Raw genomic sequence first — 27,620 nt, 5'->3', positions numbered from 1 at the left:
ACACTATTTCACTGTTTTACTTTAATTCGTTTTAAAGTGCACCCTTAACACAAAAGCAGCTGAGGATGTACACACATTTTGAAAGTACACATTATTACAATTTGCAACATTATATCGTGTGAGGAAGGATCAACAGAACATGCATGAGTGGTCGATGAAGCTAGTTACACTTATTCTGTTGAACTGGGTGGGTGAGGTTCAGGCCTATAGGGTCCTGGACACTCAATGAAGGATAGTAACAATAAAGGTGTCAATATTGAAAACTCAATGTGAATGGAGGGCCTTCATGCGGCAATGCTGGTCTGCCCACAAATTCTCTAGCTCGCCTCAAGTCTCAGAGATATAATTCCTCTAAACTCCTTAGCCACACCTGACAGTGCATTGATAAAGCACCTTGCACCCTTCTTGGATCTCAAAATACAGTCTCAGGGTACTAGAGCTCTGCTCGCTTCTTGAACTCGCTAACCAGTGTGCAGGGTTTCATACAGGCTCAGACTGTCACCCTCTAGCCGCTGGTTGCTCACCAGGGATGATGTTAAAACCATTTTACACTCTTCTACTGGCAGGTTTTTCTTTCCCCTTGCTTAGGCCTAGTTCTTCTGTTTTCTCCCAGAACGTTTGGTCTCCTCTCATCGTCTGGGCTGGAACCCTCAGTGGGCTTTCGGCTTACTCTTCTTCGCTACCTCTGGTCCATGCCAGTGTCTGAGTTATAGCCCTTAGCAGGCTCTTGGGCATCTCTCCTCCTCTTTCTCTGGTCTCTACCAGTGTCTGAGATATAGCCCTTAGCAGGCTCTTGGGCATCTCTCCTCCTCTTTCATTGGTTTCCGCCAGTGTCTGAGATATAGCCCTTAGCAGGCTCTTGGGCATCTCTCCTCCTCTTTCTCTGGTCTCTACCAGTGTCTGAGATATAGCCCCTAGCAGGCTCTTGGGCATCTCTCCTCCTCTTTCTTTGGTCTCTACCAGTGTCTGAGATATAGCCCCTAGCAGGCTCTTGGGCATCTCTCCTCCTCTTTCTTTGGTCTCTACCAGTGTCTGAGATATAGCCCCTAGCAGGCTCTTGGGCATCTCTCCTCCTCTTTCTCTGGTCTCTACCAGTGTCTGAGATATAGCCCCTAGCAGGTTCTTGGACATCTCTCTTCCTCTTTCATTGGTTTCCGCCAGTGTCTGAGATATAGCCCCGAGCAATGCCACGGGTTTGAATGAATTCCAGATCATCCAGGCATCACCTCTTCTGTTTTGCATAAGTCGACCGAGTGGGACAGCTATGCGCAGACATGGGTCCCGAGCCTGCTGGGCCTAGAGACCTAAGATAATCCTCACTGATGATGCCCAAACGGCTAAAACATATCTAGGGATGCTTGTGCTCTCATGCAGAAGGGATGTGACTTAGCGGTTCGGGCTGATCTGCTCCTTTTGGGGTGGAACCAAGCCTGGTTTGCCAATAGTCTTTCCCCTTCTGTAATGGTTTGGCAGGCTGAAGATCGAGCAATGTCAGAGGTTAGGATTAAGTCACCAGAGTGGGACGGCCATGCCCGGAAGCGACTCCTCACTGATGATGCTCAATGAGGCCGAAACATGTCTGGGGATGCTTGTGATATATAGCCCTTAGCAGGCTCCTGCACATCTATCCTCCTCTTTCGTTTTCCTCTACCAGTGTCTGAGATATAGCCCCAGGCAGGCTCTTGGACATCTCTCCTCCCCTTTCTCTGGTCTCTACCAGGGTCTGAGATGTAGTCCTCCATGGGATTTCGTCTTTCTCTCCTCTTTTGTGTCTGATGGTTTTTGAGATATAGCTTTCAACAAACTCTTGAACTTCTCTCTCATCCCTCCCTGAATCTGGCCCTCTCCTTTGCTGCCCTTCTCTCCTCCCTCTGCTTCCAGGAAGGCAGCCCAGTCTGTGACACTACCTGCAGGGCCCGGTGATCTTTCATACGATGGCTGATAACTCTGAGTGTCCATTCTGCCCCCTATTGGATTGTTTCTCCTTTTCTCCTCAATCGCTGTCAGCGATTGGTTATTCCCTCTTTCGGTTCGCTTCCGTTCCGTGTTTCACCTAAGCTCCTACAGTGTGGCTTGTTCCTGGTGCGGTGTTTGTAAATGTGACTAATGCTGTGCTGCATGGCGGGAACTGAAGGATTAACAGTTTGTGCCGCCATTTTGAAAACCGGCAAAAGTAAGGATTTCAGTATGTAGCTGGAGCCCGAGCTTTGGTGGTGTGTGTTGGCTGGTCCCAGACTGTTTCTGTAGATTACTGGAGAGTTTGTCTCCCATCATTGCTTGACCTGACAAATGACTTTCTGGCTCATGAGTACAGATTGTCACCCCAGAGAACTTTAATTATTTGTTGGTCTGCAACCACTGTTTGTTAGACTTGGGCCTATACCATCAGTTAGTTTGGGAGACTGGCAGGTGCACCTGGCTGCCTTAACAGTGGTTGCACCAGTGTGGCAAAAGGCGAAGCAGGCCCACTAATCTTTCTCACCTCCTGTCTTTGATATGTGGGCAGCACAGCATCAACCCCTAAGATTAGTAGACACGATGACCTGAGGAGTCTAGGCCACCTCCCATATACTGCCTCAAAGCAGCGCTTCACACTATGGGTGGGCATCCCTGGATCAAGGAGGACCTATGAGCCCTAAACATCGGTCGCACAATGCGAATTTGTCACAAGAGATCAAAAGAAACAAAGAAGAAAATAGAATAATTACAATCAAAAGGAAATAAAAGGAAACAGAATTTGACATAAAAGAAATCATAGAAGTGCATGTGAGTCTAGCTTCTTAAGACTGATGAGGAAAAGCTAACCTAAACTGATGAGCTTTGAACGCCTTTGTACGGGTCATCAGTAAAGGCAGTAGGGATGGTGGCCTAAGCAGGCTTAGACGGAGGACAGAAACAGACCACGGAAGAGTCACAGCTGGAGTCCCAGAAAGCATTCCTGCCTTAAGAAAAAAGACTCTGTGGCACAGAGAAAACGCTGCTTCTGTCAAGTCCGGCGGCCAAAGGGCAAGAAAATTGCACATGCTATCCGATTCCTGGAATGCTTGCCCAACAGTGCCAGAAAAATAAAATATTTTAAAAAAGCAAAAACAATTTTAAAAAAGTAAAGGCAGTAGGTGGAACTCCCTAGTAATGCATGCCATACTGAATCTAAAAAGGCCTGGTTAGAATAATTGTCACATTTGCATTTTTCAATCTTCTCAACTCAGTACTTACGGTGCCTCTGCTCCCACCAGCGATGCGCAACCTGTCCCCAAGATAATAAGTCATGCCAAGGACTAAGCCCTTAAAAGAAGCAAACGAAGCCACCAAATGTGATAGAAAAGAGTGGTGATGTGACCAGATGTGGGGGCTCCACCACCAACTCTTGGATCTGTGCCCCCACGTGTAGGATGATCAGTCCGGCTCGGTATAATTATTCGGGCCCTGCTGCAACTCATTGTGAATTCTCTCAAATGGTTCTATGTCATCACTATGAGCCCACCTTCTGCATTCCAAGAATGTATCAATATGACCTGGTCTGTCGTATTCCTTGTCTTTCATTCATTTTTTCGAAGCACATCTGTTAGTTGTTGCTTTGATGCTCTCAAGGGCGTCACGCAGTCTTGTATCAAACACTGAAAAGTATATTGTTCTCCCTGTAATTGAATTTTACTTGAGGGCTCTGAACCTGCAATTGTGGGAACAACAAATTGATATAACGTGACAAGTGTTTGTTGCCTCCCCTACTCAGTCTCCTCCTCCCAAATATTAGTGGCCCCTATTAGTTATTGAGACTCTCTCAAACATTTAGGGCGTAATAATAATAATAATAATAATAATAATTAGGCTTTTATATAGCGCTACAAACCCTCAGGTATCCGAGCGCTGCTTATTATTACCCACGGTGTGTGGTGCTCATTTATCGACCTCGGAAGGATGAAAGGCTGAGTTTGGCCCTGCCGGGATTCGAACCTGCGTTAACAGGCTCTGCACGGGTGTCAAAGCAAGCGCTCTACTCGCTGTGCCACTTGACCCGCTGGAAACACTGCCAAACAGTAATACCATTACCAAGGGACTCATTACGAGTTTGGCTGTATTCCAGCTGTAAATAATCCAGCCAGGTTTTTTAAATCCAAAGAACTCTATTGGGAATTACTGTGCTGTAAATTTTCCAATTTGTGGCGGTAAAGTGGAGGATTCCCCTCCGGGAACAAGCTGGAGATGAACCCGCCACTTTTTCTCCAAATATCGGCATAGTTACTACACAGTAATTCCGCCAGCAGTAAATCCACCCAAAAATATAATTTGGTGGTGCAGGAAAAGTGGCAGTAAAGGAATTACTTGTACTTGTAATGTTGCCAAATGCAGTTTTTTTAAGGGCCTCATGATTCTGAGTCATGCAGATCCTTAAGTTGTTCTCCACTTTGGATTTCTATATTACTCCATGGGGTTAGGTAATTACACTTATGGTCATTACTGCATGCAAAATGCTTTCGTGGGAGGTTAATACCAGCAAACAAAAGCAGGCAGAGAGGAAGATGTTCAAGCCTGGCACACAGAATTTGGCAGAGTGGTAAAATATCTGGCATCCTCAAATACTGGATGTTTTACCTCTGCAGCCAAACTTTGCTTGTACTGCCTGGTTCCACTGTTTTACTCTTTCTTGTGCTCATCATTTTCTCTCTTTTCGGGCTACTAAACTCATGATTTTCTCTCTTATCTTCTCTCGACTCAGCTACTGCTCTGCCTTACTGCTTGGTCTTCCTTCCTCCCACTGGACTCCTCTGCAATCTGTCTTCAACTCCTCTATTTGTCTCCTCTTTCAACTATCAACATGGTCCTCCATTACTCCTTCCCATCCATCTGCCTTCCTTACTTTCTTTTGATCTTTATCCCGTCTTCCACTTTGTCTGTAATGTTTTCAAGTGTCTTTGTGGCTTCGCCCCCTCTTATCTCTCCTCTCTAGTGTCCTTCTACACTCCCGCTTGTTCCATTCGCACTCACTCTTTCCATGGCCTCACCCCCTGTTATCTCTCCTCTCTAGTGTCTTTCTCCACTCCCGCTCGTTCCATTCTCTCTCACTCTTTCTTCTCTCTGTCCCTAAACCTCCTTGTATCCCCTCCCATTATCGCTCTTCCTCCTTACTGGTCTCTAAACATTGGAACACTTTTCCCTTTACTAGTTGCTCCTCTGCAGACTTTTATATTTTTCGTAACCGCTTGAAAGAACACCTTCTCTCAATTTTCTCTAATAGTTAACTCCTATTGCCTCTTTTTTGATTTATCATTTTATCGCACTTTGTGTACCGTTTTTTAAAAATGTTGTTAAGCAAAGGCATTCTATAAAGTCCTTGAATACAAATACAAACTCATAGTCTGCCCCTTAAAGTCTGTCTCACTTCATACTTCACAATGGGCCTCATTACGACCCAGGCGGTAAGTTACCGCCTGGGTCGTACCTTTACCACCATGGCGTAAACTACGTTTACGCCATGGTGGTTGGCGGATTTACCGCCCCATTCCGAGGTTGGCGGGGCGGTAAGTCCCCAATCCCCATTTACCCTTCCCCATTCCCATTTTTGCCCCATAGGGCATAATGAGAGTGGGGAAGGCGTTAATTACGCCACCGTAAATTACGATGGCGTAATTAACATCAAGGTCCCTTAGCGCCATGGATTTTAACACCTGCAGGTGTTAAAACCTCCATGGCGCTAAGGGACCTCGGAATCAGGCGGTAAGGGTCGGCGCTGTTTACGCCGCCGTAAACCCCTTACCGCCTGAGTCGTAATGAGGCCCAATGTTAGTGGGTTCTCCCTCTCCTCTAATTCCACATAAAGTGGTCTATCAAACTCCCCACAGCCATATTAGCCTCTCTTACTCCACCTTTCAAATTGTATTAGCCTCTGTCTCTCAAAAGGTCCGCACCGCACCACAAATAGCAGCATCTAGCCAAACATCTGTCCATAGGCTTTTGCTGCCACCATTCTTCTTTTTTTTCATTTTATTTAGGTTTTCAAGTGACATAAGATAAACAATCAACATTGAGTCCATGTATATAAAGAATTAAGGAATAACCAAAATACAGTCACATTAGTATTATACACAATCAATGATATACATTGCAACTAAATGACCCCATCACCACCATATACTATACAATCAGTGGCTATTGATGTATTAAAGCAGGCAACACAGACACAACACAAAAAGATACAACACAAACACAATCAGACACACCATGAACAAAAACCTACCAATCCACACAACACACCAACAGCACATACCAACGACCAACATCCCATCTCATAACTCACTCATAACTCACACTCAGCCATAAAAGTCCTTAAAGGGTCCCCAAGATACGGATAAATTCCATCGTGATTTTGTTTCCTCATCATTGATCTCTGCCTTAATGCCAGTGAGACACTCCCGCTCTCCTTTCCTCTCTCTCTTCCGACCGCCCACTCTGGGCCCTCTTCGTGCTCCTTCCTATGAGGATAAGAACCTTGCTGTCATCTTCGACTCCACCCTCTTCTTCTCTCCACACATCTCTGATGTCTCTAAGAAGTCAAACTGTCAGCTGCACCTCCTCAGAGCTATTCTTCCTTTTCTAACTTTCCCCGAAAAGGTCACTGTCTCCAGAGCTCTGGTCCTCTCTAGGCTGGACTTATGCAACAGCCTCTTTCCAAATCTTCCTGCCTTTACTCTTCGACTTTTTACAAATTATCCAGAACAGGACTGTGAGATTTGTCCTTGGCCCCCAGCCCAGGGATTGTATCTCTCCAGTTCTGAAATCTCTTCACTGACTCCCTCTGGAAGCACGGATCAAGTTCAAGACCCTTTGCACCATCCACAAGACTTTCTGGGGCCTGGGACCACTCTACCTCCAACTTTCTCTTCCTAAACATCTTCCTTCTCGAGCTCTCCGCTCATCCACCTCCCCAACTCTCTGAGGGTCAGATGCTTCACTGAGCAGAGAGTTGGGGACAGGTCTATCTCCTCGGCTGGGACCTCTCTCTGTAACAGCCTCCCTGCCTCTCTCAAACTTTAACAGAACCACCTCCAGTTCCGGGAGCAACTCAAGACCTTCCTTTTTGCTTCCGCTCTCTCTCTTCCTCTCCTCTGTTGATGAACCTAACTGCTCCGCCTACTTGTCACCTGGTCATCCTCTGAACTTGGGCCCATGCTCCTGCATGTCCAGTTGCCCTTGCACTGCCTCTGGGCTCCCCAGAACTAAAGGGTCTGTATCTGCAGCCCTACAGTCCCTTCTCTGCACATAGAAGGCACCCGCTGGCTGCACTTGTGAGTTAACTGCACTTCCCCCTGCCCCTCCCACATGGCACTTCTCCCCTTCCCTCTTCCCCGCACTTGCGCGATCTGCATGACACAAGGCCTAGTAAGATCGTTATTTTGTCCTCCCTTGTTTAACCCTCCTTGTCTTGTCGCGCCTAGAAACACTTGTGCACAGACGCGTTATAAATGCCACATCATATCGATCTTTCTAACGCTCTTGCATTCTCTTCTGTAGTTACAGAGTCATCAGAGTCATGTCTGAGGATCCAGTGACCAGAAAAGGCAGTGCTGGGGAAGGTGGCCACGAGGTCAGGTCCAGGATTGAGAAGATGGCGCTAGGATGCTCTGACGGCCACTCAGAGGGGCCGGGGGTCCATCATTCTGTCTTCTCAGGCACCGTCGAGGCCTGGAAGAAAGGAGGCCGCCTGTTCTCGGCACTGCTCACCATAAACCTGCTTCTACTGGGCTGTGCCTTGGTCAGCAGTGGCGCCTTCGGAGAGGTGGCAGTTCAGGAGGTGGAGGTGTTGGCCTTCCTCATAACACTTATGATCCTGTCCAGCGCCTGGATGCTCTTCTACCTACTCTTTACCGCAAAGCATCACATTGGTGACGTCAGCAAAGACTCCCATGCTGGGCCAATTTGGCTGAGAGGTAACCGGGAATCCGCTGGGCAGGCGGGGGATGGGCAGAGTATGGGGTGCAAAGGCGGTGCTATGCAGGGAACTTAAGGACGAATGGCTGCACCGTGCGAGGAGGTTGGTCTTAGTTATGATAGACAGGATGGCCTGCATGTGGCTACAAAAGGAGCTGGGCTGACTAAGAGCCCAGCAGCCTGGGCTCAGTGGAACTGCTGTATCAGTTTGCAAGGGCCAGCAAGTGTGGCTGCACGGCGATTCAATGTCAATGCGTTTGCTGGTTACGGGGGCGGCTCAATGCATGTCTTCTGCTTTTAAGCTAGGGAGTGAATGTCTGAGCCAGACGTGGAACTGAGTTGAAGTTTGCGCTGGAAGAGGAGCGTGGGGTGTGTTTTAGAGGAAGCTGGTGCTTGTGGATGTGCTTGGCAGGGGCGTTGGGTTCACTGGTTCTGCTGGTCTCTTCACACCTCTCAAATAATAGTGGTCACTCACTGATCCCATCGCACACATCTGCGCTCTTCCACTCTTCCCTCCCAAATGGCAGGAATTGGTCTGCACCGTCAGATGCATGGACTTTCTTTGACAGCTGTGGCCCCTGAGTGCAACGCAGAGATATCTGAGCCACATGGATGTGTCGTGCTGCACGCAGAGCTCACACCCGATAGCTGTGCTGGGAAGGGGACTGGGGCTCTCTGGTGTTCTGAGGAAGAAGCTGAGCTGAGGCCTGTGCTGGGCAGGTGTGATGGGCAGGAAGCTTGGCTGATGGCTTCATTGGTCAGGATCTATGGCTTCAATGGGTAGGATGCTGGGTACACATGTCTACACTGCAAAGGTAGCTGGAGTCACAGTCCTACTCACAGAGGACTTCAATCATTAGCAGTACCGCAAGGTATTCTTGCTTATCTCGCAATGTTTAAAGTGCCTGAGAGTTAGCTAAAATCACTGGTGTTGGGAGGGAAAACGAGTACATATCATGCAGCCACACTGTTCCTGTTGCGAGCCTTCTCCCAATCACTTGCTGGTGTGTTCTGTTGCCAGTCCAGATAGACAAGCAGTGCCAGAAGGAAAGGCATTCATAGAAGCCCTCATTGGCTTTATACCGGGACCAGTATCTTTGTATTACTTTGTGCAAGCCATTGACTGAGTCTGCTAGGGTATAACAGCCAGTGTAGCCAGGAGCTGTGTGTCTTTTTCAATGGAATTGCCAAACATTTTTGAATTCTCATACAGAATTGATCCAATCTGATGGTCACCCTCTCCACTGGATCAGGTGATGGCCAACCACCAGGTTCAGAGAAAGTACAGAGAGGAAGAAACTTTCATTCCGGGAAGTTATACCTGCAATGTTCACTAAGCGAGCCTCGTATTGGATGGACGTACACATGCTTCCGATGAATGGGACATTGGGTCCGATGTTGATCCAAGTAAACAGTGGCAGGATTGATAGCATTATATCCTAAAGCACATCCTAAAGTGAAGAAGAGTAACATATGCAATGTGACAGAAGAATTCTAAATGACAAAATCCATATGTTTCTACCACTGTTCTTGCCTTTTAGGCATGTATTGAGGAATCTCAAATTTAATGAAGAAAAATAACGTTCATTTGTTGTTAACCGGTTGCCAATTGCTACCCCTGATAGAATGGGACATGTTCATGTGAAATGTGTACAAAAAAGGAAAAGATCACACTAAAAGGCAACAGCAAATCGCTAGAAGCAAGGGATGTAAATCAAAATCAGCCTAACAATGGCCAAGTAAACACAGCAAAAACTCACAAAGCTAAGAATACCGACGCCTTTGGCCATCATCATGTGATAATGTCCTTTGACGCTATCCAAGTGTTTGACACATTGGGGTGGACTTGGATGTTTGTACCACTTAAATGCTATGGGTTGGGGAGAAACCTGTGGAATGGATTATGTTGCTATACATACAAGCACAATAACTAGGGTTCGGATGAGCAAGACCATATTGGAGACATGGAAAATCCAGTAAGGTATAAGACAGGGATGCCCTCTTTCCAAAATACTGTTCTCATTAGCGATGAAGCTACTGACCAGCTTGCTAAGAGAGCAATATGACGACCCGGACATGATGATAAGACGGGAAAATCATCAGATTTCTTTATACACTGACAATGTCTTGCTGTAAATAAGTAACCCATTGACATCTCTCACATGCATACTTGGGATATTTGACAATTTTGGTAGGCTTTTGGGTCTGCAAATCAATTGGGATAAATCCTGTATCTGCTAAGACGTAACAATCGAACAACCTGCCCAGTGGTCATTGATTGGAATGCTGATATGGTGCCTTGATACATTTAGCTATTTAGTGGTTAATATATACCAGGACACTCACATTAACAACAAAAGTAGGCCTCCTATAGGCCTAGATGACTCACTTTAGTTTTCAATAAACTCTTGCTTTCGTTGATGGAAAGGTTACAATATACAAACAATTAGAAGACAACGACATGATTCAGCTGTTACAGCATGCTGTGTGAAACTATACTCAGTTGCTTCTTGATGGACCCTGTTTTAGGAGGAGCCATCTCACTGTACACATTGCAGAATCAAGGGCTCAGAGGGGGCTGCAACGCCAAAATGCTTTCTACTAAAGTGAGGACCTGCCAATGCCCTCTTCAGGCTACCTCCCCCAATGTGAGGACTGTGTTTCTTCCTTAGTCATGTTTTTTGGGCACTTTAAACTAACCTGGCGCTTAAGTAATCAGGGGTTTCAATGCTCACCTAAACGGTACTCATTTTATCTGGCTCTGGAAGAATGAAATGCTGAGTCGGGTCTGATGTGGTTCTGAAACAGTGTCCTGCAGGTTACAGAGCTCAGCGCCCATTGCCTTTTCGTTTAACTTTGTGTGTATTTTTTGTACTCTGAGCAGGTTATTACAAATCCAACGTAATGTAAAAGGTGAACTGTTACTTCCCGTCTCCAGTATCTTGCTTGAAAAAAGCTGATATTTGAAATACATGGTGGCAGGGCCGTCTTAACCATGCACTACCATTGTTATTGTTATTGTTATTTTGCACTTATATAGCGCCTTATATACCATTGGTATGGTCTGAAGGCGCTGGTAGGTTGAACGCCCTTGGGAACCGAAGTTCAGATCAGTAGAGAGAGTAGGGAGAGTCAAAAGGTGCGTGTGTGCACCGGATATGTGTGCAGCTCGTGCGGTACACATGTAATAGCTGATTCTTATTGGTAGGTGTGGTGGTTGAGAGATCAGGAGAATGTGTTCGTTCTGGCAGGATTTATCCGGAACGGATGTGGCTGCGTTAGGCCTGAGGAAAACGCCTGGCTGGGGGTGTGAGACCAGCAGTGTTTACATAGAATGATGTGGAGTAAGCGGTGGATGTTCGTATGGGAACAGTTATACCGAATGGTGTCATAGTATCTCTGTGTTCTAGTTGAGTGGTGATGTAAAGGAGAGAGTAAGCGTGGGGTGTGGTAAGAATGGTTATATGCTCTTTCAATGTGCAAACTTCTAAAATCACTTTCCCAGAGAGGCTACTGGGCGAACTTCTAAGTACAATTTTCCATACAGAGGCTATTGGGAACATTTCTAAATTCAGTTTATCAGCGAGGCTATTAGGCACACTTCTAAGTGTAACATTCGCGGAGGCTATTGGGTACACTTCTAAATGCAAATTTTCACAGAGCGTCTACTGGGCTACATTTCTAAGTTCAATTTTCCAGAGAGGCTATTGGGCAAACTTCTACTTGAGACTTTCCAGGGTGTTTATTGGATGCACTTCTATAATCAATTTTCACAGATGCTATTGGTAGCACTTCTAAATGCAGCTTTCACAGCGTGGCTAATGGGCACATTTCTAAATGCCGCTTTCACAGAGGATATTGGGCCCATATCTAAATTCAATTTTCCACTGAGAGGCTACTGGGCGCATTATTAACTTCATTTTCCTGCGAGGCTATTGGGGATACTTCTGAATTCAGTTTTCCAGCGAGGCTATTAGGAACTTTCTAAATTCAATTTACCAGAGAGGCTATTGGGCACACCTCTAGATGTAACTCTCATTGCGGCTAATGGGTACACCTCTAAATTCACAGAGGGGTTGTTGGGCACACTTCTGAAAGCAACTTTCACAGAGTGGTTATTGGGAACACTACTAAATTCACAGCGAGGTTATTGGGCACACTTCTAATGGAGCATTCCAGAGTGTCTATTGGGTACATTTCTAAATGCAGCTTTCCAGAGTGTCTATTGGGCACACTACTGAATGCAATTTTCACAGAGTGGCTATTGGGCTCACTTCTAAATGCATCTTTCACAGAGGATCTTGGGCACACATCTAAATTCAATTTACCAGAGAGGCTATTGGGCACATTTCTAAGCTTGACGGAGAGGCTGTAGGGCACACTTTCTAAATGCAACTTTCACATGCTAACTTTCACAATTCCATCTAAGAGTGGACATGCTAACTTTCGCAGTTCCGTCTAGGAGTGGGCATGCTAACTTTCCCAATTCCGTCTAGGAGTGGGCATGCTAACTTTCACAGTTCTAGAGTGGACATGCTAACTTTCATAGTTCCGTCTAGGAGTGGACATGCTAACTTTCATAATTCCGTCTAGGAGTGGACATGCTAACCTTCACAGTTCTAGAGTGGACATGCTAACTTTCACAGTTCCGTCTAGGAGTGGACATGCTAACTTTCGCAATTCCGTCTAGGAGTGGACATGCTAACTTTCACAGTTCAAGAGTGGACATGCTGACTTTCACAATTCCGTCTAGGAGTGGACATGCTAACTTTCGCAAATTCCGTCTAGGAGTGGACATGCTAACTTTCACAGTTCTAGAGTGGACATGCTAACTTTCACAATTCCGTCTAGGAGTGGACATGCTAACTTTCGCAAATTCCGTCCAGGAGTGGACATGCTAACTTTCACAGTTCTAGAGTGGACATGCTAATTTTCACAATTCCGTCTAGGAGTGGACATGCTAACTTTCACAATTCCGTCTAGGAGTGGACATGCTAACTTTCACAGTTCTAGGGTGGACATGCTAACTTTCACAGTTCTAGAGTGGACATGCTAACTTTCGCAAATTCCGTCTAGGAGTGGACATGCTAACTTTCACAGTTCTAGAGTGGACATGCTAATTTACACAGTTCTAGGGTGGACATGCTAACTTTCACAATTCCGTCTAGGAGTGGACATGCTAACTTTCACAATTCCGTCCATGTGCATAACAATCTGGCATTGGGGCTTTTGAGGCCAAATTAGAGAATTCTAGTAGTGATGGGACGATATTAGCACATGGCAGAACAGCAGCCGGTGGCTTCAGTTTCACATGACATTCCACATAATTTTACATTTAATCGTTCGGAGATGCAGAGATTGGTCCAGAATAACAATGTGATGATAAGGTACTGAAGCTAGGATTCAAATCAAGGTGCCTTAGCTCTAAGCTAAGTAATGTGGACACTAGCCCACACATCCCAAATCGTCATCATTGGGACTTGGCCACAGGTGCCAGAAGTGTTATGCAAATAATAACCCACACACATCACTCTGAGGCCACCCTGCCGTGCGAGTCCTAGAGTAGTTTGTCTCTCTGACTGGCACCGCCCTTGAGACAGGCCTGCACAGATGATGAATATATGTACCTTCCCCAATTTGATGACCATTAGTCTACCTCGCCTCAAACCTCAAGGAAGAGCTCTTCAGGCTCCTGGCTTGCTGCCTGTCCTTCTGTAGCAGGCAGGCTGTAGGCAGCAAAGCGAAAGTGCTGATTGTGGGGGGAAGACAAACAGTCACAGTGGAGGTGACCTGCTACACCATGCACCGAGAGAGGGCAGAGGCAGAGCAGCCGCCTCAGGCAAGCTGCTGCAGTGTGCCTCCTGCACAGGAGAAGGGAAAGCATCTGATCCGAGGCAGGCAGGAATCTGGATAGAAGCCAGGGTCTGCTGCCTCTCATAGCATAGTCATTAGTGCTAGGCTTGCGACGTAGTGCTCACTTGCTTTCGTACCCATGCCATTCCCAACAGTCAGGCTTGGCAGATAGAACAGTGACAAATGATTGGGTCACTGCAAGGTGGGTCAGAGCCATCAGACAACAGGAGCACCTCCATGTTAATCATCATTAGTGTTTTTTTTAGTTTGGGCTACTAGGTGGCACTTTAATGCCACCTACAAACCAAAACTATTGCACTAGAGTACAGATAGGGAGGAATGGTATATTAGGTGGCACGCAAAGCTTGTAGGTGTTGTTTGGTTATTTGCCCACCCATTGACTGCCCATGGCCATGCTAATCCCTATGGCCTTTCCCACCAAGTTCCTGACCCTCCCTGTAAAAAACACCTTCTCATGTGAACTCTTTGAACTCGCTTTAATCAAGCCTTACCATCAAACTTTGCACTCAAAGCACCGGCCAGTGTTTTTTCAAAGCAGTCTTCTGAACGTTATTGACTTCTTTGGAGTTGTAAACACGCTACTGGTGTAATGAAAATGTCAACCATTTCTGCCTCCAACCACTCGCTTTATAAGCACTATGCGTGTCCTTCACTGAAGTCCTGTTAAAAACAAGCATTGGTAAAGCCAACAGTTTTGGCTTGTGTATAAGTATTAGGCATTTGAAAGGCACTGTTATTATATGCACAGGTGCTCGCACTGGCTAACCTCAATAGCCAGTTAATACCACTGTGCAGCGCCCGGCAAGTGCCTTTCGCATGCATAAACAAAAGCCCAAAATGTTGGCATGGGCAATGGTTGTGTTTTGGGTGTATCAAATGTGCATGCACACACAAAGCTTATGTTCTTTTCAGTGTTTAAATGATGAAGTAAATGAGAGAAAGAAATAAAGAATGCAACATGTTTTTTGGCCTTGTGACTTGGCCACAAACCATGAAGCCTCCAAACCACAAGCAGTGCTGCTCCCGATCCCTCAAGTTGGCCAGAAGATGGGGCCCTCCCATAACAGCATTTCTGTGTATGTTATAAGAAACCCGGGTCCCAGTGAGTAATAATAGATCAGATCATGTTTAGGCCAGCGTTTTTTAACCGCCGAGCAAGCGATTAGGAGGAGTGCCTTTAAATGTGATGTCTTGTCTGATAAGCCTGAGGAGATATCCAAAAAAGGTGGAAGTAAACAGGAAACTACTTGAATGGAATTAACCATGGGCCGGCCCTTAACTGGGTCTTGGGGAGCTAGAAGACTACCACTTACCTCAAGTATTCCTGTGACAAATATGTTCTCTAACATAATCGCGGCCTGCGTTAGCGGTGATAAATGATAATCCCTATTAAAGAGGGTGAAGCAGGGGTACGTCATTGCGCCCCTGTTATTCAACCTCTATGTGCCTGACATGGGCGAGAACTCGGGTGCGATCGGAACCTTTCTGCCTTGTATTGGAGGGGTAGCGATGCCGTGGATTACTTATGCTGATGACACGGTTTTACTTGACTGCACTCCGACTTGGCCTGCAAAGGGCCATTGATATCTTTGCCCAGTTTGTGGAAGCTCACCAAATGAAAAGTGAACTATGCAAAGACCAAGGTTATGCATATTGGGGGTAAAGGTCATTCTACTGCCAGCTTTATCTGGCATATTAGAGGTACTAAACTGGAGCTGGTCAACACATATGTTTGATATTGAGGGGATTCATTGAAAGAATGGGAGGAGAATCTATAGAGGGTCTTATTGAAGTGTTTACCAAAGCAATTGTCCTATGCATCTTATATGGAATAGAAACGATTCCTGTAAAACATGGGGGGAGGCTAGATAAATTAGAAGGGAAAATACTCAGGTCACTTATGGGTTTGCCGACGTCAGTTCCTGTTGCCGCTATGAAACTGGAACTTGGAACCATGTCCCTATATACCATTAGAAAATTGACCAGTAGTAAGCTAAAATAAATAAATAACGCCAGTGCTATTATGGGCTTTCCAGATATATTTTCAATGTACGTTTTCACTATCAGAGGGGGAATAGCGCACACTCTGAATTGGCTGATGCTGTACAATTCCATTGGAGAACATTGGACTGCCTTTGGCAGAGGCAGCAGATATTGGCTATTATTTACACAAGCTAAATTATAAGACACAAGAATGGGACCGAGCGAGATCTATAGCGATACTCTAGATAAAACGAGGCGTTACGAAGATTATGCTAAACCATGTTTTGAACATGTCAAGCCTCGCAGATACTTGATTGAGACATGGACACATACATTAAGACGCTTCATCATGTATCTGCGTTTGAATATTCTGCCGGTCATGGAATATATTGGTGTGTGTCAGAACATACCTCGTGAAAAAAGATTATGTCGGTTGTGTGCCAAGTTCATAGAATCCAGTCGTCATATTTTGAACGCATGTGGGAAGGCAACTGACCTTTTATTTAAGGGATATGAGCGTTTTTGCACACGGCCAGGCAGCATTGTAACAGATCGGTTTTGGTCTAGGATTGTGGTGGAGAGTATACAACACATACTACTGAGCAAGAGGCGCTGAATTGACTTGATCTTTCATAAGGTTAAAAGGTGGAACTGGTAGTTGAGATTTAAACAGGTGCTGAAGCAGAATACTCTTAATTATGGGTAAAACGATATGAATTTGAATGGAAGTGTTTACTAACTTTAATAAGCCAATTATATATTTATTAAGAATCGTAGGATATTAATTAGTATTGTATGAATTGTTTGATGATGTTTAAGTATTGATGATGTTATATGTATCAATTAGTAGTGTATGAATTGCTTGATGGTTTTTATGTATTGATGAATTCCTATGTAAAGTGCATTTTTAAATGTTTTTAGTCAGTGTTGTAAATATATGCAAAAGGCTTAATTGTATTAGCCAAAAGCCTTAATAAAAAAAATAATAATAATTTTAAAAGCATGCAGCTTGAAACATGTGGAGTTGAGCCGTGGTGGCAGCGGCTGGGGAAGCATTGAGTAGTATCTATGGCTGACAGGTTTCCATCTGCCCTTAACACGCTGCATGCACTTCCTCTGGTGTACAGTGAGTGTGCAGGCAGCAATGCCTGCGCAGTCATATCACCGGCATGGTGCAGATTTCTGTCCATGTGATGTACCAGTACCAGAGTTTGTCTTCTACAGCCGGTTATTTCAGTGAAGAGAAGCGTGTCCGCCAGGGGGCCCTCGCAGTTGGTGTGAGCTTCGTGCATCGGTGTCGCATGGGACTAGCGCTGTTTTTCTCGTGTGTTCTCCCTAAGCTGTGTGTTTATTTTTATTGTTTTAATCAGTTGGCATTCGTTTCAGAATCAGGGTACTGCATTTTTTGTGCATGCGCTGGTTTTTTGCACAAGGAAAACCTGTCTGTGAATCAACGGAACGCTCTCCAACACGGGTGTCAGTAACGAGGCTCGATAATATGGATGCACGTGGATGCAGAGAATATCAAGGCCACAGTTAGAAGGGACCTAAACAAGTGACCTGACCCCACATTTTCCGACCTGCAGTTTCCTGACTCCATTTTCCCGAGTGAGTTTTTCTTTCTCCCTTTTCGAACTCAACTTTGTGAGGAGCCCCTCCCAACAGACCCCTTCTTTTTAATTCGTCCATTTGGCAATCTGGCATGGGATGAAGATGGAGTGGTTGGGCATTCCAAAGGAATGAGGTTTATACATGAAGAGACCTGCCAGCCAACGTTTTGATTGTTAACTAATACTGGTGGGTACTGGGTAAATTGAGGTTACGCCAACTTTAGGTGACTGGTCATCTAACAGAGAGAAAGATTTCTATATGTAGCCAGACACATAGCAGTGGGATTCTCTATCTACTAGGTACAGAATGTTGATGTTCAATGCTGTAAATATGTGATTTGCCCACTTCACGCTGAATATTCGACAATCTGCAGCTACCAGTTAAAGAATCAAATCTATGTCAAAGCCATCATTAGTGGATTTTACAAGGAGAACGTCACATTTCAAGCAATTCACTCTTTTAAAAGTCTCTAACCTGAGAGACTTGTAAATGCCTAATGGGGGGCTCGGAATCAAGATATCAGGTACTTGCGTACTTGTACCAGTTTCAGTTGTAATAGTGTTGTCCATGGCCACCCATTATTTTATCCTTAAAAAGGCAGAAGTATGTGCTCAGCTGTATTAGGACGAACAACACGCATAATACATATATGATAGTGGATCATGATTTGAATATTCATAAGTAAGATGAGTGGTATCTGGTAGTGGGACACTTTAGTACATGGGTTATATGTGATTTAATCGCTCCCCAAATACCGAACACACATAATAGTGGAGTAATGATAGAGGTTTAATTTTCAAAATGTCCATACGCAAACACTGGAGTAAGTCATTACATTGTTGAATAAATACTTCTGCCATCAGCACGGAAGGAACCTGCAACACGTTTACATGTGCTAATGTACTTCACAAGACAGATCACAGCCATTTACAAATGGCATCGAAAATAGAAATTAAAAAGAAAATAGCAGAATTAAAAGCTCTGTCAGAAGGGGAATCATCAGGTGGAACTGTAGTTAAAGTCATATGCCAAAAAATGCCATTTCACATTGCAGAGTATTGCGTTTAACTCAAAATATTAATAGTAACTGTTAATAGTTGTTACAAAATTCATCAACCACCATTGTTAAGCAATGAAAAAATCTGAAACTTACTAAACTTCATGTTGAAAATATCTGTCCAAGTGGTGCGCTGTTTGGAAATGTTGTTTTTTCTGATTTCCAAGAAGAAATACACCAATCCAAGAACCATATCCCGTAAAATCGATCCAAAATCCTGAATGAATGGGCATCCAAGTTCCCAAACATAAACCACCGATCCAAACAAAGTATCCAATGAAAAGATTACAAAATCCAAAGAACCGAAGACAATTTGGAGAAAAAAACAAGTTCCCACACATAATCCAACGATCCAAATACCTGGTCCAAAAACAACATTACAAAAGAAAAAGATTCCAAGAAAAAAAACATGTGGAAACATGAAAAAAAATTCCCAAAAATAATCCAGAGATCCAAAAACACTGTCCAGAAAAAACATTCTAAAATCCAAAGAATCTAAGAAAAAAACAATCCGAAAATGTGAAAAAAATCCTAGTTCCCACAAGTAATCCAGCGATCCAAAAACAGTGTCCAGAAAAAGCATTCCAAAATCCAAAGACTCCAAGAAAAAAAACATCTGAAAAAGTGCAAAAAATCCAACTTCTAAAAAGTTATCTGAAAAAAATATCTAAAGCCGCGATGAACGTGGGAATGTGTCCCCAGAAACACTGACTATTCAAAATGGCAGGCGTCAGAAACCGGAAACGAAAACTAGCGTGAAAGCCTCCAGTGGTTGAAAAGGGAACTACATTGAATTAACCTTGCGCAAACGGCCTCTAGTTATAAACATGGGAACTACAGAATATTGGACATTTTAATGGTAACCACATAATTATAAGAACTATAGAATATTGGACATTTAAATTGCACTTACATATTATTATTATCATATATCACTACATTGGCGATTAAGTTATTTTTCAATATTATAGTATTTCATTAAAAAAAACACTGAATAATACTTTTTACATTTTTTGTGGCAGTATTATCAATGGTTACATTACCAGGTTTGGAAAGTTATTAACAATTCACTTCAGACCTGATATCAGAGCTTGCAGTGTGTTATAATGAGTTACTTTCCTCCTGTGTCTTCCCTGCAGTGGTGATGTCAGTGGAATGTGGTGAGGTCACTGTGCTTAGAGTGTGTTCCATGGGGGACAGTTGGAGATAGAGAGCTGGCTGGCAAGGATGTGCCGGTGTTTCCTGCTGTGTACTTAACTAATAAACCCATATTACTTACTTGCTGGCTCAGGTGTGTTGATGAGAATACGACATTGTTACACTGGCGACGAGGATGGGATCCTGTCGTGGAGGGGACAGCAGCTGATCAGGACACCACCCTCCAAGTGTCCACATCCTGGGAAGCAGCCAGCTGTGCAGCTCTGGAGGACCGGACCGGAGTTGCAACCCAGCAGGCTGGGTGGTGCTGGAGGAAGGAGGCTCCTTTACAGTTGGAGCCGGGTCCTGGATGGTGAAGGACCCTTTATAGTGCAGGGAGCCAAGTTTTGGTCCAAAGGCAGTGCAGTTGTGTTCTACTGACTGTTCCTTCTGTTTTGTGAGGGGGGGTGAGGATTTGAGCTATTATCCATTGAAACATTCTGCCCCCGCTTCCTGGGGCAGGAAGGAGTCAGGAGCAGCAGTGGAGGCTGGCGGCCTGGGGGTCCAGCTATTGGTGGTTCGTGCTGTTGCCTTTTGAGAGGCTCCTCCCCGGTTCCCGGTGAACGAAGGGATCGGGAGCAGCGGCGGAGGCTGACGGCCGGGAGGTCCAGCTGTCTGGGTGTGGAGGAGTGCCCAGATCCTAGTGTGGATCGAGTCGGTGCACGCATGCCTGAGCACAGGTCCAACTGTCGGGGCGAGCATAAGTGCCTTGATCGTGGTGCGGATCGGGGAGCACGCATGGCCGAGCGCGTTTTGGCCATCCCGCAATGTTGCTGGACTGGCGCCCGTGTCGCAGATGGATCGGGCGTGATAAAGGATGAGTGCCTGTGTGGCGCGTCTGTTTGCCCTGTTGGGAGGTTCCTGAGCTCCGTACTTGGTGGTGGCGGCGATGGAATGATGACGTTGGCACGCCATGAAGGAGCGTCCCAGCATGAGCGTCTGGAAAGTACGGCAACAGGCATATGCATAGCGTGTCGAGTGTGCGCTGAGAATGGTCACGCTGTTTTTACTGCGTGCAGAAAACTTTCGGAGTGCGAAAGGAGGGGCAATCGAGTGCCTGTTTTATGCAACGCATCGTTTGATGTGGGGAGGACTTCGATAAAGGATTGCCATATAATAACATTTGGACACTGTGTCAAGCACCGCGGGTAATTACAGGAGAAGGCTTGCACGTTAATATGGACAGCATTTTTGTTCATCAAGGAAGAAGATGGACTGTTTCCTGGTTCCGTGAGTAAAGGTGTAATGTTGTCGGAGCCCAGGAGGCGAGGTGTATGGCAGACCGTAGCGGGGGGACAATATAATGTCGCCGGTTCTGTGCCATAGTTTTGAGGCCTGTATGAGCGGAGTCTTGTGGGTGTTGTGGCCTCTTTGTGTTGGATCCATTTATGAGTGTCGGGCCAGTGTGGAAGTTTGTGAGAGTTTATGTAGTGGCCCGTTTTTGTTCTAGGATGTGAACATTTATTTTCAAAGTATAATGTGGCATTGTTGTATTGTTAATGTGTTTTCCTTCCAGGTGTAGTGTAATTGTTGGGATGTGGACTCGCGGGTGGGATATGGACTCGCGGGTGGTCAGTGCTCAAGGGGATTGTGCAGCTCATATTTTAAAGAAGGAACATGGTGTTCAGCGTTTTGCCAATCTCACTTGGTTGACAATTTTACCTACGTTTGTTTTTTTTTCTCAAGTAATGAGCTGTTCGGCAATATAGCTCACGCCAGTGTGTGAGGCATCCAGCAATGATGTTGGTGTTTGTGCCTTTTTGGACATTTGCCATCGATATAAGATTTCCATTAATGTTCTATGTGTTGTGTATCTTTTTTCGAGGTGTGGGTGTGAGTGCGCATGTTGGTTGTGCGCGTGTTGTGGTGACTGTGTGTGTAACCACTGTGGTAGCCTAGTAGGTGTTAGGGGTCCCATTGTGAGGTGGTGTGTGTGTGCCATTTTGGACGTTTTTGGTGAGTGTGACCACCGTGGTAGCTTGGTCAGTGCTGGAGGTCCCATATTAGGAGGTGGTGTGCTGTACTTGGCAGGGACTATGGGTCCCGGGGTGTGTATAGGTGTACTGTTTTTGGCGGGGACCAGGTGTCCCAGGATGTGTAGAGGTGTACTGTTTTTGGCAGGGACCAGGGGTCCCGGGATGTGTAGAGGTGTACTGTTTTTGGCAGGGGCCAGGGTTCCCGGGGTGTGTAGAGGTGTACTGTTTTCAGCAGGGAATATGGGTCCGGGGGAGTGTAGAGGTGTACTGTTTTTGGCAGGGACCAGGGGTCCCAGGGTGTGAAGAGGTGTACTTTGTGGCTGGGACTAGGGGTCCTATGAAGTGTGTAGTTGTGGTATTTGGCACAGGCTAAGGGTCGTGTGGTGCTAGGTGGGTTGGCTAGATTGCACATATTTAGGGGTCCTTTTAGATCCTTTTTGTGAGGTTGTGCGTTGGTTCACAGGAACTAGTTTTTCATAGTAGTTTCAGAGTTGGTTGTGGTCAGAGTTAAGTATTGCCTTATTTAGGGGTTTTGAACTGATGTTGCTAGTCGTGCTTGTTGTTGCTCATTTGAGTTGGGTTATTGCCCAGTGGTTGCTCTTTTGAGTTGGGCTGTGCCCGGGGGTGGCAGTCCTGGTGCCCTGGGGTGCAGACCAGGGCAGAAGGATGTAGGTGCACTGAAGGGTCGTGGTTGTTAGTGGTATATCCATTTTTGGGGACGCTGGGGTGTGGCAGGCCCTAGGCTTCAAGGGGCAGCTTGTAGCAGGTGGAGTTCTTGTTTTATTGTTTTGTTCCTCAAGTTGTTATTCCAGTTCAGTAGAAGGGCGGTGCAGCCCTTATTCCATGTCGGTGGGTTCCTCTGTTGTGAGTGATTTGGTGGTCAAGGGATAGTTATAGTGTTGTAGGGTGGATCTGTGTTCCTTTTGAGTAGGAGTCATTGTGCAAGGTTATGTTTCCACCTGTTTTGTGCTTCGGGTTTTATTAGTGGAGAGAGAGTTTCAATGGTGTCAGTGCGCTTCTGCACCTTTATGGTAGTCTAGAGTGTTTGTGATCTGTTGTTGGCCTTGGTGTGTGAATGGGCTTCATGTGGACCGTTTCCTGGGGTTGGGTCTCGTGTTCATATGAGCTTGGGTGTTGCTGGGCAGGTACGTGGTGGCCACGCGTATTTGTATCGGTCCATTTATGAGGGGCTTCATGTGGACCGTTTCCTGGGGTTGGGTCTCGTGTTCATATGAGCTTGGGTGTTGCTGGGCAGGTACGTGGTGGCCACGCGTATTTGTATCGGTATTGTGTAGGATGGTACTTTGTGTATGGGAATGACTAGTACTCTACCAATGTTGGTGTGTCCTATTATTAAATTAAGGGAGGGAGAAGTATTATAATGAGTTATAATGAGTTTCTTCCCTCCTGTGTCTTCCCTGCAGTGGTGATGTCAGTGGAATGTGGTGAGGTCACTGTGCTTAGAGTGTTGTCATCTGAATGTGTGTTCCATGGGGGACAGTTGGAGATAGAGAGCTGGCTGACAATGATGTGCCGGTGTTTCCTGCTGTGTACTTAACTAATAAACCCATATAACTTACCTGCTGGCTCAGGTGTGTTGATGACAATACGACATTGTTACACAGTCTTATTTTGTTTATATTTCATATTTTGCTTTATTTTATATTTTATTAGGATCTATCTCAAGAGCAGTGTGGCACTGTACCAAGTGTGGGTAGCAAGCGTTTGGGCTGGCATATTTTAACAGTAATGCAGTACTGTAAATTGCACTTTGTGCATCGGTCTGTGCATCGATTATTTTAGTCCTGGGTCAGGTGCTGTTGAACAAGCCACCTCTTGAGAGATTTGTGAAACTGGAGAATTGTGGAGGCATTCCAAGCCGATTCTGGGATCAAGTTCCAGAGGGTGGGAGCGTGACAAGATAAGGATTGTTTGTAGGTCCTCTCTTTGCGGATGAGTTGGGGTTCTAGGCATTTGGTTGATTTTCTACGTGAGTAGTGTGTGCCACCAGAAATGTGAAGCTTAACCGTTGGGTACGCTGGTGTGCTACTCGTGACTGCTTAAAGCTTAACTGCATTATAAATCGTTGCAGATCTTTATTCTGAACAACTTTTACATCATTTTGTATCGATAAGAACTTGAATGATTGCCTTGCATCTTCAGTTACGTTTTTCACATGGCTAAAGCTAAATGGCTAACATTGTGCAACCAATCCTAGAGACCAGCTTTTCTTTTTACAAAACTCTGGTTTATTTGACCAATAATTATTTTGCAGTTTGGGAGTCCACTTTATTTGTTCCTGAAATTCATTACAGGACTTAACCAAATCATTTAAGGCTTTTGATGTCTTAAAAAAAACAATTATTAAATAATACACGGAAATCTCCCATAATGGAGTTTTCGTCAGCAGTCCTCAACTTTAATAGCCATAGACTTTGTTCAATGTTATAGTTAATAAATAAAGAGGGCAGCCCCAACACCAATCTTATTGCTTCCACTGAGATGCTGTTACTCAAAAACCAATATTCTGCACCATAGGTTGCCTTCTAACAACTTTAACCAACTTAGGGTTTTGCTTGTGTACAATTTTAATGCGTAAGTTACACTGGGTGCACTAGTTGGATAACGATTTATTAAGCCCTCTAATGAATTCCCAGCTGCTGTCTGGATAAAACTATTATTACTCAATAATAGTTTGTTATCTAGTTTCTTCATAACAACATCTCTCAATGGTTTAACACAATTTTGAGTCCCCAGATAAGTGAAACAAGTTACCTCCTGTAAAATATATTCATACATTTTGCATTTAAAATTAATGGATTTAAAAATGTTCACAACAACATTTCTGATTTGCAGCTAACCAGATTTACTGCTAGATAGTTTATTTTGGAAAAATTGGTCAATGCATCCAAGGACAAACTTATAGGGGTTTGATCCAAGATCACGATTTCATCAGCGTAGCCCAACCATAATGCTGACTTATAATTTATTTTTGGTGGATACTTTTCAGCTCCTTTAACATTGTTATCCAAATCTGAGATATATATGTTAAACAACTTGGGTGCCAACACACACCCCTGTTTTAAACTATTATTATTTTGTATTTTTTACAAGTCACCATGGTCATTTAAGCAAATCTTTAGATAAGTCTCCACATAAAACTGTCTAACCATTTATAATAAATGTCCCGGCATGCCCCATATTTCCAATTTCATCCAAAGGTGACTTCTGTAGAGTGTGTGAAAGGCTGCCTTGTAATCTACGAATATAGTTCACCAGAGTTACTTTTTGTCTTGTCCATTAAGAACTGTAACATCCAAATGTTATGAAGAGTACAATATCCAATCCTAAAACCAGTCTGGTATGGTGATAGTATATGCCACTCCTCAGCCCACACTGAAATCTCACGCAACAACAAGATGCTGAAGATTTTACCAATAACGTCTTGCATTTCAAGCAATCTATAATTACTTGGATCCATCCTGTCGCCTTTTTGTGTATTGGTATATTATGTGACAACATACAGGCATCAGGAATTATACCCAATTCATAGACTTGCTAAACATTGCATTTAAATATTTTGGACAGGATTCATGATTACTTCTGATAAGTTTGGTTGATAATCCATAAGGACCATGGGATCCCACGGCACGCAAGGCCTTGATACATCCAACTATATCTTCTATATCATAGGGATATTTGCTGTATCCATATTGCACCGTAAAGTTTTGCAGTGCAGGAATGGACATGGTACAGTACATAATCTTCAAATAATTTCAACATTCACATTCACTTATTGGTTTGTGACAGGCCAACGCTCAAAAATAACCGCTAACCTGGCTCCCTGGCCTTACAGACTGACACAAAATGTTTTAACAACCAAACAAATTTAATAATTAAACACTTTCAATTGCCCCCAACAATTAAATAATTAAATCAGCTCCACTTCCTCCCTACCTATCCCTTGGTCCCTACCGTCTCCTTACCATCTTCTCAAGGCTTCCCGCTTCCTCCCCGGGGCCATGCCCCTCCATCTTCAATACCTGTTCCCCCGGGGTAGCCCGTTTGTGCAAACAGCACCACCCCCCTCATTTCCCGCGCTATTCCCCCATTGTGCTTCATTCCACCCTCATCTAAAGGGGCCATGCCCCCGGCAACCAACAACCTCAATACCTTAGAACTCCCTTCCACACCAAACTCCTTCTTCCTATGACCTGCAGCCAGGCTGACCTGCCACATCAGCAACGAAAACTTTACATCATAACTTCCCCAACTAATGCTCCAGGCTGTCACAAGAAAACTGCCATCAAAAACCTCCTCCGGCCCTTCAACTCTAAGCATAAAAACCCATGAACCTCTTGAGGGGGAAAACAAAACAAAAATTTCCTAATTAAAAACCCTCCTCCCCCAAAATTTTGCACCCTTGCCGGCCTAGAAAAAGAGGGTGGGCGGGCAGAGACAAACGCTTGTCCTAACCGTTGCCTGCTCCCAAACCCTCCCTGCCCGCTTAAATACACCTGGAGGCGCGATATGCGCAGGCCAACTCATTGGCCTGTGCAACACCCAAAATAACCCCGGGGGAAACGCTTTGCGTTCCCCCCCGGGTCCGCCCTTTGGGCTTACTGCACAAAAACACCCTGACTCGCTTGTAGTGGAAAAGGTCGCTTTAATGTGACAGGCCAAAGCTCACAAATAACCGCTAAACTGGCTCCCTGGCCTTACAGACTTACACAAAATGTTTTAACAACCAAACAAATTTAATAAGTAAACACTTTCAATTCCCCCCAACAATTAAATAAGTAAATCAGTTCCACTTCCTCCCTACCTATCCCTTGGTCCCTACCGTCTCCTTACCATCTTCTCAATGCATCCCGCTTTCTCCCCGGGGCCATGCCCTTCCATCTTCAATAACTGTTCCCCCGGGGTAGCCCGTTTGTGCAAACAGCACCACCCCCCTCATTTCCCGCGCTATTACCCCATTGTGCTTCACTCCCCCCTCATCTTGCCCCCGGCAACAGAAAAACCCTCCCCTGAGGTGTTCTTTCTGCCCCACCCCCACCAACTTCCTTCTACTTTCAACTCCTTATTATCTCTTGCACCTGCAAAGTCAAATCCAAAAGGTAATAACTGTTCCTATAAATTGACAAGTGAATGCCATCCTCCCGGAAAATCTTGAAATCCTCATATACTATTTCTCTGTGCTCCAAAACCTTCACTGCCGCCAAGCCACCAAATTTCACCATCTCTCTATTTATTCTCTTCCTCGCACGCTGAATTGCTCCCTCACTTACCGCTCCCCTCCATACTCTCCTCAGCAACAGCTTTGTCCATATTACACTTGCCATATCTCCCAGACCCCCAAAACTTGGGCTGCCGATACTGCCGCCCCATCCTCATGGTGAAAAGCCAAACCCGACCTTCCCCCACATAGCTCCTTCCAGGCCAAACCTGTCCTAACAGGCACAGCTCCTCACTACTCCACCCCAGCAACACCCAACAGCCCTTCCCTTTTTGATCCGTCGTCGACCTCTTAATCCTGATGTCCAACCCCAACTCCGAAAAATAAATATCTTCCCAACGCAGGCCACTCACTCATCCCTTTCCCCCCACCAGTTCTGACACCCTAAAGGCCCCAAAAAAAACCATGTAAAGCATGTCGCAAACATCACTCCCTCCCAAGCTGACCAGCAGACCCCATCTAAAACCCGGCACAGCCTAACCAACAGAGCCGCCGATACAGGCCTCCTACTATCCTTCCCCTTCCTATTCTCCCTTGCCCAGCCCGCTAACATCCTGCTCGCCATTCCCCCCCCACTCGGCTGGAAACCCCAAAACCATTTCCCATAGAAAGCGACCCCCGCCATCTTTCCGGCTATAGTTGCCTTCGACCACTCCTTATCCATGCACCCCAAAAGGAAATTGACCACATCATCCCTTCTCCGCTCTTCAGCATCCCCCCTACGCCTCCAACTACGTGCTCCCCCTTTTATGAAATT

At 45.2% G+C, this 27,620-nt stretch overlaps 1 protein-coding gene across 1 annotated transcript in view; it reads left to right on the top strand.

The window, feature by feature from the left end:
- The first annotated feature begins 7,528 nt into the window (after positions 1-7,528).
- The window catches only part of OTOP2 (otopetrin 2), a 124,921-nt gene continuing 104,829 nt past the window's right edge, over positions 7,529-27,620 (top strand). The window contains exon 1 of the mRNA XM_069604547.1: positions 7,529-7,925. Coding sequence (XP_069460648.1) covers positions 7,529-7,925 — 397 coding nt within the window. The remainder of the gene's footprint in view (positions 7,926-27,620) is intronic.

This window comes from Ambystoma mexicanum, chromosome 3q (assembly GCF_040938575.1).
Source record: "Ambystoma mexicanum isolate Mex_15411 chromosome 3q, UKY_AmexF1_1, whole genome shotgun sequence".
NCBI lineage: Eukaryota > Metazoa > Chordata > Amphibia > Caudata > Ambystomatidae > Ambystoma > Ambystoma mexicanum.
Note: the sequence above shows the minus strand (reverse complement) of the source record. Positions and strands in the feature narration are given on the sequence as shown.